Consider the following 14501-nt stretch of genomic DNA (forward strand, 5'->3'; position numbering starts at 1 on the left):
TCTCCATCCCTCAAGTACACACATGGCAAGACAGGAAGATCAGCCCTGAAGATCACCTCAACCAAAAAAGTTGAGCTTCACACAGACTATTCATATTCCTTTGATCTTCTAAGCATTGCGGTTAAGTAGCATTTGATTCATTAGCTTTCTACTTCTGGAAATGCAACTTCAAATCTGTCTTGAGTTAAAAATGAACTAGGTGGTTTCAGTCTGCTCCACACTAGAGGAAGTTTAACCACTTCAAAAAAACCACCACCGTGTAGCTCAATTCACATGACTGACAGTCACTGCTCAGGAAAAATCCTGGTTAGGAACATTAGTGTATTTATAGATCATCATAGACGAAAGCCCCAAAATGCAACACTACAGGTCAGGACTGAAGTGCATTAGTTTGGGGAGGAAAGCAGTACTCCTCCACTTACAGTGAAAACCCCTCCAACGTTATCACACAATAAAAACAGATGCCATCCAAGGGAACTATCATCTGACAATTTCTTAAAAATTCTCTATATGAACTTTTTTTGATCTCACGCTCAGGTATTAATTTTCATTTTGTAAAACCTTATTAAAGTACAAGAGTTTCATCTCATTACCTGATATCTTTGCTCTCTAAGGTGATGTATGTGCCATCATACAGATCCAGGTCCCCCAAGGGCACCTTTGCTTTAATGCAGTCTGGATCCTCTTTATTATGCCTTTGTTCCAGCCCTGTGTCTCTGTCTTCATTCTCCTCTATATGAATCTTTTGAGCAACTAACTGTTTCTAAAGGAATAAGAGAAAAAGAGTTTATTTCCTCAATATATGCATGTTTCTATATCCCTACTGACAGGACACTTGCCCAAGCCAAGTTTCTTTCTTACCAAAGCAGCCCATCCGAACCACCAACAGCACCACCACCTAAACAGGTCTCCCTTCAGAAATCAGAGACATTTTCCCTGATTTCAGAGTGTCTTTGACAGATATTTTGATTTAGCCAAGATACATACATACTATATACACACACATATACATACATACATATACATACATACATATATATATATACACACATATACACACACACACTATATATATACACACACACACGCTTACAGGGGGGAAAAAAAGGATAAACTGACCAGATCCTCCTTTATTTCTCTCATTGTCCCTAAAGAATGACCAAATACCACTCAAAATTCACTGTAGATAAATTTACAAACAGAAAGAGGAAACACTACAATACGAAGTGTAGACTCCTTGTGACAGGGTGTACCACGTCTTTGCAATTCCATACAGGAGGGCCCACTGCTCTGCTGCACCCTGCCGCAGGAAACAGTTAGTTGAGAGGAAAAGAGCAGCCATTTTCAAAACCAGTGAGATCTGATCCTCCAGCAGTCAGAAGGGTGTGGGACTAGCAACAGCCAATCAATGGCCAGCAGGCCAAAATAAAAGGAGCTGCCTGCAGCCAGCAAGTCAGTTCCCAGGTAGAGCCAGAGGAGTAAGGAGGGACACTCCCTAGGCTGCAGCCAGAGGAACAAGGCCAGGCCCAGCCTCAATCAGTGGCAGATGAAACCCGGTTGATTCAATTCCAGAGAGGGAATTTAACCCAGAAAGGGTCAGAATTTATTTTGCTTATAAATTGGCCCAGAAGGGCATGGAACAGTTTTTATTTTTGAGTTCATTCTGCCATGGAAGGTGTTTTGAACTATGTGACCTGGCCAGAGGGCTGAGTCACAGAAGACTCAGAGGCAAGCTGATAGTCTGCAGCTAAACCAATTTACAACTCCAAGCAATGCTTCTCTATAGCAGCCTGTGGAATTCATTACACCGGGCAGCAAAATCAAATAATTTAGCAGGAATATTTTTTAAAAAGCGAAAGTAGGTTTTATGGATATATTATGAATATTAACAATATATTTAGCAGTGCAGCCCAGGACAATATCACCAGATTTATCAGACTTCCAGCAGAAAAAAGCCTATAAAGACAGGGAAGAATTCCTTATTCTTCCACTGAAACAGCACTGCACACTCAGACATATGAATTACGTTCCCTGCTCACACCTCTATCCCTAGTTAGCATTTGCACAGCCTTTTTCACCAAAGCACTTTACAAACAGTAATGTATTAATCCTCACAACACCACATTACCTCCAGCTCTTTGAGGTAGTTCACTGTTGTTTCTTGTCTCATTAGTATCACCAAATCATGAGGATGCTTTAAGTTCATTGGCGAATCCACCTGCAAGACAGTTTAAAATGTAATTGTTTTAATCTGGAGAATGTTACAGCTTTGACAAATAGAGTTTTAAAAATAAAAATTAATATCATTTAACAAAGGCTCAAACCAATTTTATGGAGCTGTTGAACTAATTTCAGAAGTTTTTATCTTCAGACATTGACAGTCTGAAGGGGCTCTGAGTTTACAATTCAGTTAAGGATTTATTTTCAACCCTGTTCAAATATCTTCAGGTGTACAGCTTTCACTAATGATAATGGCAAATGGATGATTAAACCCCTTATTTTATATGAATTTCTAAAACATCCATTACTGTAGTACCAAGGACCTTAAATAGAGATTGCAGTGATCAGTTTTAAAACATTTCCATCATAAAGTCCCTCTAAGGGTACGTCTATACTTACCTCCGGGTTCGGCGGTAAGCAATCAATCTTCTGGGATCGATTTATCGCGTCTTGTCTAGACGCGAAAAATTGATCCTGGAAGTGCTCGCAGTCGACACCGGTACTCCTGCTCCGCGAAAGGAGTACGCGGAGTCGACGGGGGAGCCTGCCTGCCACGTGTGGACTCGTGGTAAGTACCCTGTAGTTCGAACTAAGATACTTCGACTTCAGCTAAGTTATTCACGTAGCCGAAGTTGCGTATCTAAGGCCTTGGCTACACTTACCCGGTAGTTCGACGGCTGGAAATCGAACTTCTGGGTTCGACTTATCGCGTCTAGTCTGGACGTGATAAGTCGAACCCGGAAGTGCTCGCCGTCGACTGCGGTACTCCAGCTCGCCGAGAGGAGTACCGCGGAGTCGACGGGGGAGCCTGCCTGCCGCGTGTGGACCAAGGTAAGTTCGAACTAATTCGAACTAAGGTACTTCGAACTTCAGCTACGTTATTCACGTAGCTGAAGTTGCGTACCTTAGTTCGAATTAGGGGGGTAGTGTAGACCAAGCCTTAGTTCGAACTGGGGGGTTAGTGTGGACCAGCCCTAAGTATACAACACAAAAGTAATGTAAGCTATCACCTTAACATACCCATCTACTTTCAACCCTTTTCAAGAATTTACTTACTCAGAAGACTGGAAATAAATAAGCATAACACTGCACCAGAAAGTGTCAGATCAAGAGCAAAGCACACTCCAGAAGTTAAGGTTTTCAACCAAAAACATCCTTCCTCTGTCTCAATAGTTCGTATGCAGGGACTGGTAGCTCAATATGTAGGGCTACACTGTGGGTAAGTCAAGTCACAGTCCATGACAATGAAGTGCAGTAGGAGGCATTCAGCTAGCTGTGGAACTGCATACCAGAGTTGGAATGGTGTGATCCTTTCCTGATGCCAGTTTAGCTCTGCCACCTGGTGTGGAAGTGGTAGTGCCATAGCACCTCTTAGCTCTTTTGGACAAGTGTCTCACACTGCTCCTGAATCCAAACCCTCTCAGACTTTGCACTCAGGAAGTATAAGAACTGGGATTGGAGCTAGCCACAGCATGGGGAGCTCCTTGTGTCCTCCCCTAGCTCTACTTCACACACCACAGTGGGCCAACCAATCTGTAATTACACACACATGCATGGGATTATCAATGCATCCTTTTCTGTACAAAGGTCCACAGAGGATATTGGCCAACTGTGACACTACTCCCCATATTAGTCATAGTGATATGATTATGGCATAATTATGATGCATTTTGCATAAGATAGGTCATCTCAGGTGTCATTGGAAAAGTTAAGATAGTGATATTCAGTAAATCATTTGTGTACATGTATCATTTTTGTATCTAAAGTTATGAATATTGACTATCTGTATTTCAAATGTGCTTACTCTGAGTAGCACGCACAGCTAGCCTTTCAGATACAACAATGAAGAAGCTAGACAGCGTTGATGGCAAATACAATGGGCTATGGAAGAGTTTAGCCTTCCCGTAAAAGTTTCAGCTGGCCTGTAAGTAATGGCTGCTATGACTCAGCAAGGGCATGTGATCAGACCACACGATACCGAACTCCATTTTGGGTACCTGTGTTTTTCCACAAACTGGGCTGGGAATTGTTTTTGGAACGAATGGTTCCCGACATATATTAAAGCTGTATAAAAGGGTTTGTGTGTAAGAGACATCATCTAGGGACCTCACTCCCCACACAAGAGAACTCCTGGGAACATCTGAGAAACAAAGACTGAATTGGGGGAAGTGCTGATCCCAAGCTAAAAGGGTTTCTAGCCTACGTATAGAAACCTGATGGACTGTATCATCACTAGGGCTACGTTTTAGTCACGGATATTTTTAGTAAAAGTCATGGACAGGTCATGGGCAGTAAACAAAAATTCATGGGCCAGTGACCTGTCCATGACTTTTACTAAAAACACCCCTGACTAAAACTGGAGGGGGGGGACAGGAGACTCGGGGACGCCACAGGTGCTGGGGTGGGGGGGGTGCATCCCAGAGAAGCACCACAGGTGCTGGGGAGGGGAAGCACCATGGGTGCTGGGGAGGGGAGGAAGTTGGTGGGGCTGGGGCAGGCTCCTTACCCACTCCCGGGAAGTGGGGCCCCAGCTCCCTAGAGCTCCATGTGCTGCCTCTGCTCCATCCCAAGCCCCGGTTCTGCAGCTCCCATTGGCTGGGAACTGCGGCCAATTGGGAGCTGCAGGGGCAGTGCCTGGCTGCCAGCAGAGGCAATATGTGGAGCTAAGGGAGAGGAGGCCACCCAGGTAAGCACTGGCCCCAACCCCAAGCCTTAAGCCCCCCCACCTCCACCCAAACTCCTGCTGATGGGGGGGTGGAGGGACCCCAAGACTGCTCTGGCAGCAGCCAGTGCGACTGACCCGGGGACTGCCCGAGCTGCTCAGGTAGCTCCTGGGCCAGCCACACTGGGCTGCTGCAGAAGTCACGGAAAGTCACAGAATCCATGTCTTCGGTGACAAACATGGAGCCTTAAATCATCACCCTGGGTGAGAAATTGCTTATTCACATCCAATCTATCCAGTATCTTAGGCTGTTTGCAGTTTTGTTTATTTGTTAGGTAATCTGCTTTGATCGCTTTACTATCACTTATAATCACTTAAAGTCTATCTTTTGTCGTTAGTAAACTTGTTTTTTTGCTTTATCTAAACTAATGTGCCTTTAGGTGAAGTGTGTTGAGGAAAAATCTCAGCATGGTTAACACAGGCTTGTTGCATATCTTCCCCACATGGAGGCAGTGGCGTAGCCAGGGTTGCAGCCGAGGAGGAGCGGCGGAGAAAAAAGGCGCCGGTCCTTCGGTGGCATTTCGGCGGCCCTGCGCATGCACTGAAATGCCGCCAAAAGATGGAGCGGAGCATGCGCAGGGTCACCCCGCTTCCCCATCTGGAGCGCTGTCTGGGGCACCGAGACCCCCGGCCACGCTCTCAGGGCCAGAGTCCCGGACGGAGTGCCGGGAGCCAGCCCGCGGCCCCGTTCCGCCGGCAGCCAGCCCACAGCCCCCTTCCGCCAGGAGCCATTTTTGGGGAATGTGGTCAGGGGAAGCGGCCGCTTCCCCTGAACCCTGCTAGCTACGCTACTGCATGGAGGGGAGAGTGAACTATTTATGAACTTACATGGTACAGATCCCTGTGCAGTGCAAGATGGTAGAATTCTGGGTTTATCCTCCAGCAGTGGGGTGCATACCTGGGGAGCTGGGAAATTTTCTGGTATCTGCTGTTTGCATTCAGGTAGCTCAGTTTGGGTGAGTGGCGCCACCTGCTGTTGTGCTGGATGATAACAGGGCTTGGTGAAGCTGGCTATAAATGTCCCACAAAGCACTGTGAGCAGGGCCAGCCCAGCTGGGTCATTAGAGGGGTACAACAGTTCCCAAACTGCATCTTGGGGTGATAACCCATCACACCTATTACCAATGCCAGCTAGCAGCTGCTCCTTTAGCACAAATGAATAAAATCTGCACTGTGGATTTGAAGGTTCCAGGTTTAAACCTTGATGATTATCCATGGGGGATGGGGAATGCAACAGAGGGTCCATTATAGAATAGAAAAGGCCTAGAAAATTCCATACCAAGAAACGTTAAGAATATTGTTAGGGTTACAAAATCAAGTTCAATTGTGACCATCTTTAGTTATTTGATCACATATTGATTCTCCCCCACAGAGCCCTCCTCATTTAGCGCACAAGCCAGTATTACAAAGTGAATGAGGTGGCTGTCATTAAGACCTTTACGTCATCTGCAAACATTTGAATGTGAGCAAATGAATGAGTGCCATACCGGCTGCAATCTATTTTAAAGTTTATTCTAGTGCCCAGCATAGTATCCAAGCCTTGTAATATTTTACTATATTATTCCTTAAAAATGAAAAGAGATTGTTGCTCAGAAGAACTTGAATACCCCCCCCAATAAATATAACCAAGCAGTAACATCCTTAAGTTTACTCAGCAATCTCCACCTGCCAGGAAACTACTTCCAGTTTGGTAATGGCACATTTCCCACTCTCCAGCATTTTCACCTTAAGTATCAGAGTCTGTAGTTTACATACAGAGGTAGAATTTGGTTTTCTGAGAACAATCATTACAAATACTCTACATCAGTATAAATAATGAGGAATATGATCAAATATGTTTTTTGACCTTTTTTAAAGAATGCTGTAGATCCTGAATTTAGCAAACCATGAAATGGAACATTTCCCCCCCCCCCCCCCGAGTAAGACTTTGACTTTCTCCTCTTAAATTTGATACCTTAGATTCCATATTCAAGTGTTTCATATGTTCAAAGCTTCCAGTTTCAGAGGAGTCAGAGATGGCATTTATCCTAGCTTGATCCGATAAATTAAGGGGTCTCCATGTTATAATACAATTGCTACGAATTTCTATAATACAACTGATGTCTACTGAAGAATCTGAATGCAGATGATCTCTAAGTAGTATAGGTTTGCGATGAAACCCTGGATCCAACATACTCGAAGTGTTCCTCTTTTGCAGCCTATATAAAAGTTCTTTGAATATGGCATATTAACCTCTCTCTACTACAGTTTACCTAAGTGCAAAATGGAGATATACCAGAACTTCCCCATCCTTTGCAAAGAGCATTGAGATCCACAGAAGAAGTCTGCCATATCACATTAAACAAAGCAGCATTCTTAACTGAACAATTACCAACAAGATGTTTTATGTCATTCCACACCCCAAAATTTCTGATGACATGATTACAAGTTATAAAATCATACTACCAACTGATCTTTGGAGACTATATCCTATATTTGGGGGGAGGAAGGGAAGGCGATGGGAAGTCTTTTCCAAATCTATCTTCCATGACATTTTGCATTTAAACAGCTGCAATCTTGCTCCTCAAATCGTTCAAAAAGCTACCAAAATAGTCTTCCTAGCTCATGACCCTCTCCTTTCACCGTTTTCTCTACTCTCACACCACACCCACAATCCTTTTTCCAGTGTAAACACAAGTTGATCATTTACACCTCTAAGGTCTTCTACAGCTTAGCCCTGCCCTTTCTAGCTGATATACTAACCTATAGGAATGCTGAGTCTATTGCCCACATTAAAAGCCATATACCTAATTCATGATAAACTGTAATAGAGCTAAAGCAATGGATTCTAAGATAGGGCTGTCTAGGTCATCCTCTCACGCATCAGCTTTGTGTCTGCCAGCAAGCATGCACACTGATCCTCAATCAGTCTATGGGCAGGCCTCTATTTGTCTTATTGGGGTAAGTTCCACGGATCTTGTAACAATCCCATAGCTTATGAAATGGTTTCTATGAGATGCTTGGCAGTAAAGAGCAGTGGCCTCTTGTTTGCTGTGGTGGTTGTCCCAACACACAGTTTCTGAAGCAAATCTTCCCCTTGATAATGGTTCTCTTCTTTCCCATTAACTAATACATTTCCTTACCCAAAGCAGCATGTGCGGTGCTAGAAATATTCTGAGAAAGAGATCCATTTTATCCATGTAGGGCTCGTTCCCACAATCACATACCATTCACACTCCAAGTGCTGTGCGTTTAAGCCTATGCCTTTGCTTGTAAACCAAAATAATTCACACAAAGGTATCTGCAAAACTGAGTGTTGAAAGTCTAGAGCTGCATGACTGAAGAGATCATTTAGGCCCTGCCCACATGGGACAAGCAATGTTCAAACATGGTTGCTGGTAGCAGAATTGTAGCACAATTTTTCTCTAGAGTATGGGTAGGGTTTGTTTTGAGAACTGTGCAAGACAAGTTGTGCTGTAGGCTACAGTCGTAGACTGAGTTTTTATAGCACAATTTTCAGGAAAAGAATCTTTGCCACCATGTTTAAACCAGCTGTGTAACTTGCATAGGTCTGAGAGTGCTCACAAATCTTATGACAGAGGCTTTTATGTTTCCACTCCACCATTATGATAGCACCGAATAAGTGTTTTAACTTGTACTTTGTTGTCATGCTATCTTCACACTTCCGAATTAAGACAAGGGTAAGCAGGTGCACTATTAGTATGTAACGGCATAAGAAGGGTTATTCATCTTAGCACATTTCACGTGTTAAAAATTATGTTTTATTCTTATGCTTCCTGTCACACTTAACATGCCCCCACTTTCTCAAAGAAAGTAGCTACGGGAAAACATTGCACACTAAGATCCCAGTTCAGTGCCTACCTGGAGCTCTACTGAAATCAATGGGACTTCAGGAGGGCACAGTTCTATGCTTGTATACAGTGAATTGCAGGATTGGGGCCTTTTAGTTTCATACTGTGAACAGGTGGTATTCCTCCTTTCTCATACCACTGCATACACACTCGATTTGATCCAAATTTACCCCTTTTCTGCAAAAAGTGGTCAATTTATTTGTACCACCACCTCATATACCTTGAACTAAGCTTTCCTCCAAACTTGTCTGTTACTGTGTTTTTCACCTTTCTGAGCCTGCTTCAGGTTCCCTCTGCCTCAAATACTCTGACTTTTGAATAGGAGCTAATAGAAGCTACCTGTTTTACACTTGGCTTGGCAACCAAATAATTCTGCATCTCTGTGACTGGTCCCAGCACCTGACCCACACAAACATAATCACTATTTCAATCCAACATCTAGCCACTGATCTTCATAATATACAAACTATGCACTTTAACTTTCTGTCAAGCTGAAAGCACACATCAATAGATGCTTGACCAAGTACTTGCATTATAGGTCAGAAACTCCCCATCATCTGGAACAATCAAGCTAGGTTTCTTAACTCTTATGTACAGACAGTCAGGATCAAACCTGAAAAATGCTCTTATAAGACAAAATGTACCTGCAAATGTCTTCCAAATTTTTAAATAGAAAGGGCCTGACATCCCATTAAAGTTTTCCATTAAGCAGGCTAAGAGAAAAGTTAAGATAGTTTGGCCAAGGATAACCTGATCTCAAATATAGCTGCTTTTAAAAATTAAGTTGTATTGTATGTATGTTGTATGTCCTTCCCTCAAGGCTAAGATGCTACTCTGACCTACACTTACATTTGGTGTTTTGATTGTCCTCTTCATGCTGGTTGTGCTGGTCAATGCCTTGGTCTCCTTGTAAATGCGATCAAAGGGAGTTGTACTGCAGACAGTGCTTCAGGGAGCACACACAAAATTAAACATGTGTCCTCCTCCCCAACTGTACAATGGACCTAGCAGAGCTGGAGGAGAAATTCAGTAAAGCAGTAGGCCAGATGGCCAGGCAAACTGGCATTTACAAGGAAAGTGAGGCAGGAGCTCAGTTGTCACTTTCAGTTTATCAAGTATGTCGCTCAGTCAATACTACCAGGAAATGGAGGGGCAGGCCAGCAGATACTCTGGCAGGCAGAAAGACCAAAAACATACTATTTTCTAGTTACCTTGCTACTATGTATATATACTTATACATGTATAGTGTATACACACACACAGGTTATTGCATTAACTCGCTGCTCCATGGATCATCCTGAAGTGGAGTCTCTCCCTTGTTTAAACTAGTAGCACAATTACATTCAAATCTCAGATCAACTACATAACTGTTATTTAACTTTCCTTTTCTTTGTTTGCAACTAACAGAATAGGGGGAGAGAGAGAACACACATTATGGGACTATGTGGGATTTTATTAAGATTTCATTGCTGTGATATAAACTTCTGGTTAAGCTCCCCACCCCAGGAAAGTTTAAATGCTACACCTTGGGTCTGTTGAGGGCCTTTCTCTAGGACACTGTTGTATTGATTGCACCATCAACCTTTAAGCAAACCTCCAAATCAAGCAGTTCAACATAAACCCAACAGCTACCTTTCCCCTGACCAAGGGAACTCCTCCATACTCCTGTCAACTCTTCTCCAGTTCTTTTATAAGCCATATGCCTGGAAATCACCCTGCTCCAGGCCCTGACACGGGAGCCAGACTGCTTCCCATAGCCCTCCCCCTCAAACTCAGCTCTTTCAGCCTTCACAGAAATGAGGGCCTCACCAGGCAATCATCCCGATAATGCCGTCTATCAGGCCCAAACACCTATTCTTACACAGGCTGGATACCCCTTAAAGAGACAAACCACCCTTTTACATGAGTTTGGTAAAGCTGTTTCTCTCCATCCATGGAGGCATAAATGAGTTAGGCAAATAAATCCTGATAGCATTGCATTTTGTTTACATCATTTGTGTTGGTCCTCTTTCAATTTCTCTGCTTTGCCCTAGATGAAATGTATAATATTAGTTTTGCAACTGGTTGGAGGAGTCTTAGTGACAGCCATAAGTGCAGTATGAAGTCAATTATATATTGGTCTGAACTTTACAACAAAATTTGTGATAAACAGATTTATATCCATTCCGCACATGTGCTCCTAATATCATTAAAAAGAGACCATTTGCTGTATCAGTAGATTTGCGAGAAATAGCATTTCAGGGTGGATGCAAACCTATCAAAGGAATTAATATTAACTGCTCTATAGGATCATAAATTTAACCTGAAAATAGCAACTAGTGCAACAGCTGAAACTCAATGGCTTTGTCATTACTGAGACAATAGAGATCCCTACACACACTGCAGGGAATTAGTTTGCTAAGTCATTTGGAGATTTTTACTATAAACTGGAACAGTAGTTCCTAGCCACGTAGGCCTTGGCTACACTTGCGAGTTGCAGCGCTGTAACTCACTCCCCGTCCACACTGGCAAGGCATTTGCAGCGCTGCATCTCCTTGGTTGCAGCGCTGCATCTCCTTGGTTGCAGCGCTGCATCTCCTTGGTTGCAGCGCTGCATCTCCTTGGTTGCAGCGCTGCAGGTACTCCACCTCTCTGAGAGGAATAGCGAGTGCAGCGCTGCCACTGCAGTGCTGCGGCGCCAGTGTGGCCGCCCAATGCGTGGTGAATGGCCTCCAGAATTATTCGGCAGTATCCCACAATGCCTGTTCTAGTCACTCTGGTCATCAGTTCAAACTCTACTGCCCTGGCCTCAGGTAACCAACCATGTGATTGACCCTTTACATTCCCCAGGAATTTTAAAAATCCCCTTCCTGTTTGCTCAGCCCGGAGTGGCGTGGAGTGCTATCAGCAAATCTTTCCAGGTGACCATGCCTCCACGCGCCAAGCGAGCCCCAGCATGGAGCAATGGCGAGTTGCTGGACCTCATCAGTGTTTGGGGGAGGAAGCTGTCCAGTCCCAGCTGCGCTCCAGCCGTAGGAATTACGATACCTTCGGGAAGGTATCAAAGGACATGATGGAAAGGGACCATGACCGGGACGCCCTACAGTGCAGGATTAAAGACAAGGAGCTGCGGAGTGCCTACTGCAAAGCCCGCGACGCAAACGGCCGCTCGGGTGCTCCCCCCGCGACCTGCAGATTCTACAAGGAGCTGGATGCGATACTTGGGGTTAACTTCACCTCCACGCCGAGCACCACCATGGACACTTCAGAGCCAATGTGTGTGTGTGTGGGGGGGGGGGGGGGAGAGGAGGAGAAGGAGGAGGAGGAGGAAAACGGAAGTGATGGTGGTGGGTCGGATGGAGACACCCCAGAATCCCTGGAGCCATGCAGCCAGGAGCTCTTCTCGAGCCAGGAGGATGGTAACCAGTTGCAGCGGCCGGTATTTGGTGGAGGAGCAGGTTCCCGGTAAGCAGGTTTTTTTTTTTTTTCGGAAAGGAATTTTTTCAGTGCGGGCTCTTTGGGAGAGGAGGGTTAAGCATGCATGCCTAGATGTGGAATAGTGCATTGATGTGGTTTATCACATCGAAGTAATCGGCCTCGGTAATCTCTTCGAATGTCTCATCCAGAACGCGTGCAATGCGCTTGCACAGGTTTATAGGGAGAGCCACCGTGGTCCTTGTCCCAGCCAGGCCAACGTGTCTGCGCCACTGTGCCGCGAGGGGACCATTGCTGCACACAGGCAAGCTGCATATGGGCCAGGGCAGAAGCCGCATTGCAGTAGAAGACCCTCCCTTGCTTCCCAGGTCACCCTCAGCAGCAAGATATCGTCCAGGACGAACTCCTGTGGAAAATGTTGGGACGGTGTTTAGTGTAGGTGCCCCCTGAAGCTGTTGGCTCTCCCCAAGGCACAGAAACGCAGAGGACAGTGCAGCCCTGAAACAATCAGTCCCCATTACTCACCATTTTGAGGCTCCCGTGGGATGTGTGCTCTCTGTTTCGGACGGGAAAATTATGCTATTGTGTAGACCCTGTGTGTTTTCTACTCCTTAAGTGCGGGGGGAATCATTACTCTGTCTGGTATAAACAATGCTGCCTCTGTTAAATGTTATGTTTTGCCTATACAGCTGCATCAAACTTGAGACCTCAGCCGTCCCTCTTATCGCCTGCTCAGAGACTGCAAAGACTCAGGAAGAGACCGCGAAAAAGCAAAGAAGACATGCTGCAAGAAGTGATGCGGCAATCTATTAAAGAGAACGAGAAGGCACAGGACTGGAGGGAGAGAGAAAGCAGGATCCGCCAGGAAAACGCAGCGCACCGGCAACAAAGCACCACGCACCGGCAGCAAAGCACTGATAGGCTCATCAGCATCCTGGAGCGCCAAGCAGATGCTATCCAGGAGCTGGTAGCCATGCAGAAAGAGGAGCAGTACCAAAAACACAAACGCCACCTCCCCCACAGCCCTTGTCCCAAAACTCTTTTCGTTGTGCCCCACTGTCACCTCCAACCCACTTTCCCCAACTTCCGTGTTCTTCACGCCACCCGCTGCCTCCAACACCAGTATCTTCACCACCCAACCCTGAAGACCACGACCCTTACCCTCTGCACTCAACCCCCATCACCATGCAGTATAGCTGCCCTGAAGTGCTGCACTCACTGCACAGCACACCAGACAGGACATACACGAATCTGTGACTGCACTGTTCCCCACTCCATCCCCTTTTTTCTTTTCAATAAATGGATTCTTTGGCTTTGAAAACATTCTTATTATTGCATAAAGTAAAAGACTCCTTAGCCCAGGAAATAAACAGGCACTGCAAGTCTGCTTGTCTGCTAAGCAGACACTGATTCCTAAAGATTGGAACTACTGCACTTCACTCCAGTGCAGGGCACCAGATATCACTGCTGGTTTTCAGCCTCAAATTGCTCCCTCAAGGCATCCCCAATCCTTGCAGCCCCGCGCTGGGGCCCTGTAATAGCCCTGCTCTCTGGCTGTGCAAATTCAGCCTCCAGGTGTTGAACCTTGGAGGTCCATGCTTGAGTGAAGCTTTCACCCCTCCCTTCACAAATATTATGGAGGGCACAGCATGTGGATATAACCGCGGGGATGCTGCTTTCTGCCAAGTCCAGCTTCCCATACAGAGATCGCCAGCGGGCCTTTAAACGGCCAAAGGCACACTCCACAGTCATTTGGCACCGGCTCAGCCTATAGTTGAGCCGTTCCTTGCTGCTGTCAAGGCTCCCTGTGTAGGGTTTTATGAGCCATGGCATTAACGGGTAAGCGGGATCGCCAAAGATCACAATGGGCATTTCAATTTCCCCTACTGTGCTCTTCCGCTCTGGGAAAAAAGTCCTGGCCTGCATCTTCCTGAACAGCCAAGTGTTCCGAAAGATGCACCTTTCCGGGCCAGCCTGTGTTAATGTCAATGAAACGCCCACGGTGATCCACAAGTGCCTGGAGAACCATAGAGAAATACCCCTTCCGATTAACGTACTCGGATCCTAGGTGGGGTGGTGCCAGAATAGGAATGTGTGTCCCATCTATCGCCCCGCCACAGTTAGGGAACCCCATTTGTGCAAAGCCATCCACTATTTCCTGCACATTACCCAGAGTCCCGGTTCTTCTGAGTAGGATGCGATTAATGGCCTTGCAAACTTGCATCAACATGATTCCGACGGTCGACTTTCCCACTCCAAACTGGTTTGCAACTGACCGGTAGCTGTCTGGAGTT

At 45.5% G+C, this 14501-nt stretch overlaps 1 protein-coding gene across 3 annotated transcripts in view; it reads right to left on the minus strand.

Moving 5' to 3' along the window:
• Positions 1 to 14501, minus strand: part of TTC17 (tetratricopeptide repeat domain 17) — an 85779-nt gene that overhangs the window by 64202 nt on the left and 7076 nt on the right. For all 3 annotated transcript variants that reach the window (XM_034769634.1, XM_034769633.1, XM_034769632.1), the window contains exons 2-3: positions 2129 to 2218; positions 594 to 763 (exon numbers count right to left, since the gene is read on the minus strand). In XM_034769634.1, coding sequence (XP_034625525.1) covers positions 594 to 763; positions 2129 to 2218 — 260 coding nt within the window. The remainder of the gene's footprint in view (positions 1 to 593; positions 764 to 2128; positions 2219 to 14501) is intronic.

Source organism: Trachemys scripta, chromosome 4 (genome assembly GCF_013100865.1).
Source record: "Trachemys scripta elegans isolate TJP31775 chromosome 4, CAS_Tse_1.0, whole genome shotgun sequence".
NCBI classification, from domain to species: Eukaryota; Metazoa; Chordata; order Testudines; family Emydidae; genus Trachemys; species Trachemys scripta.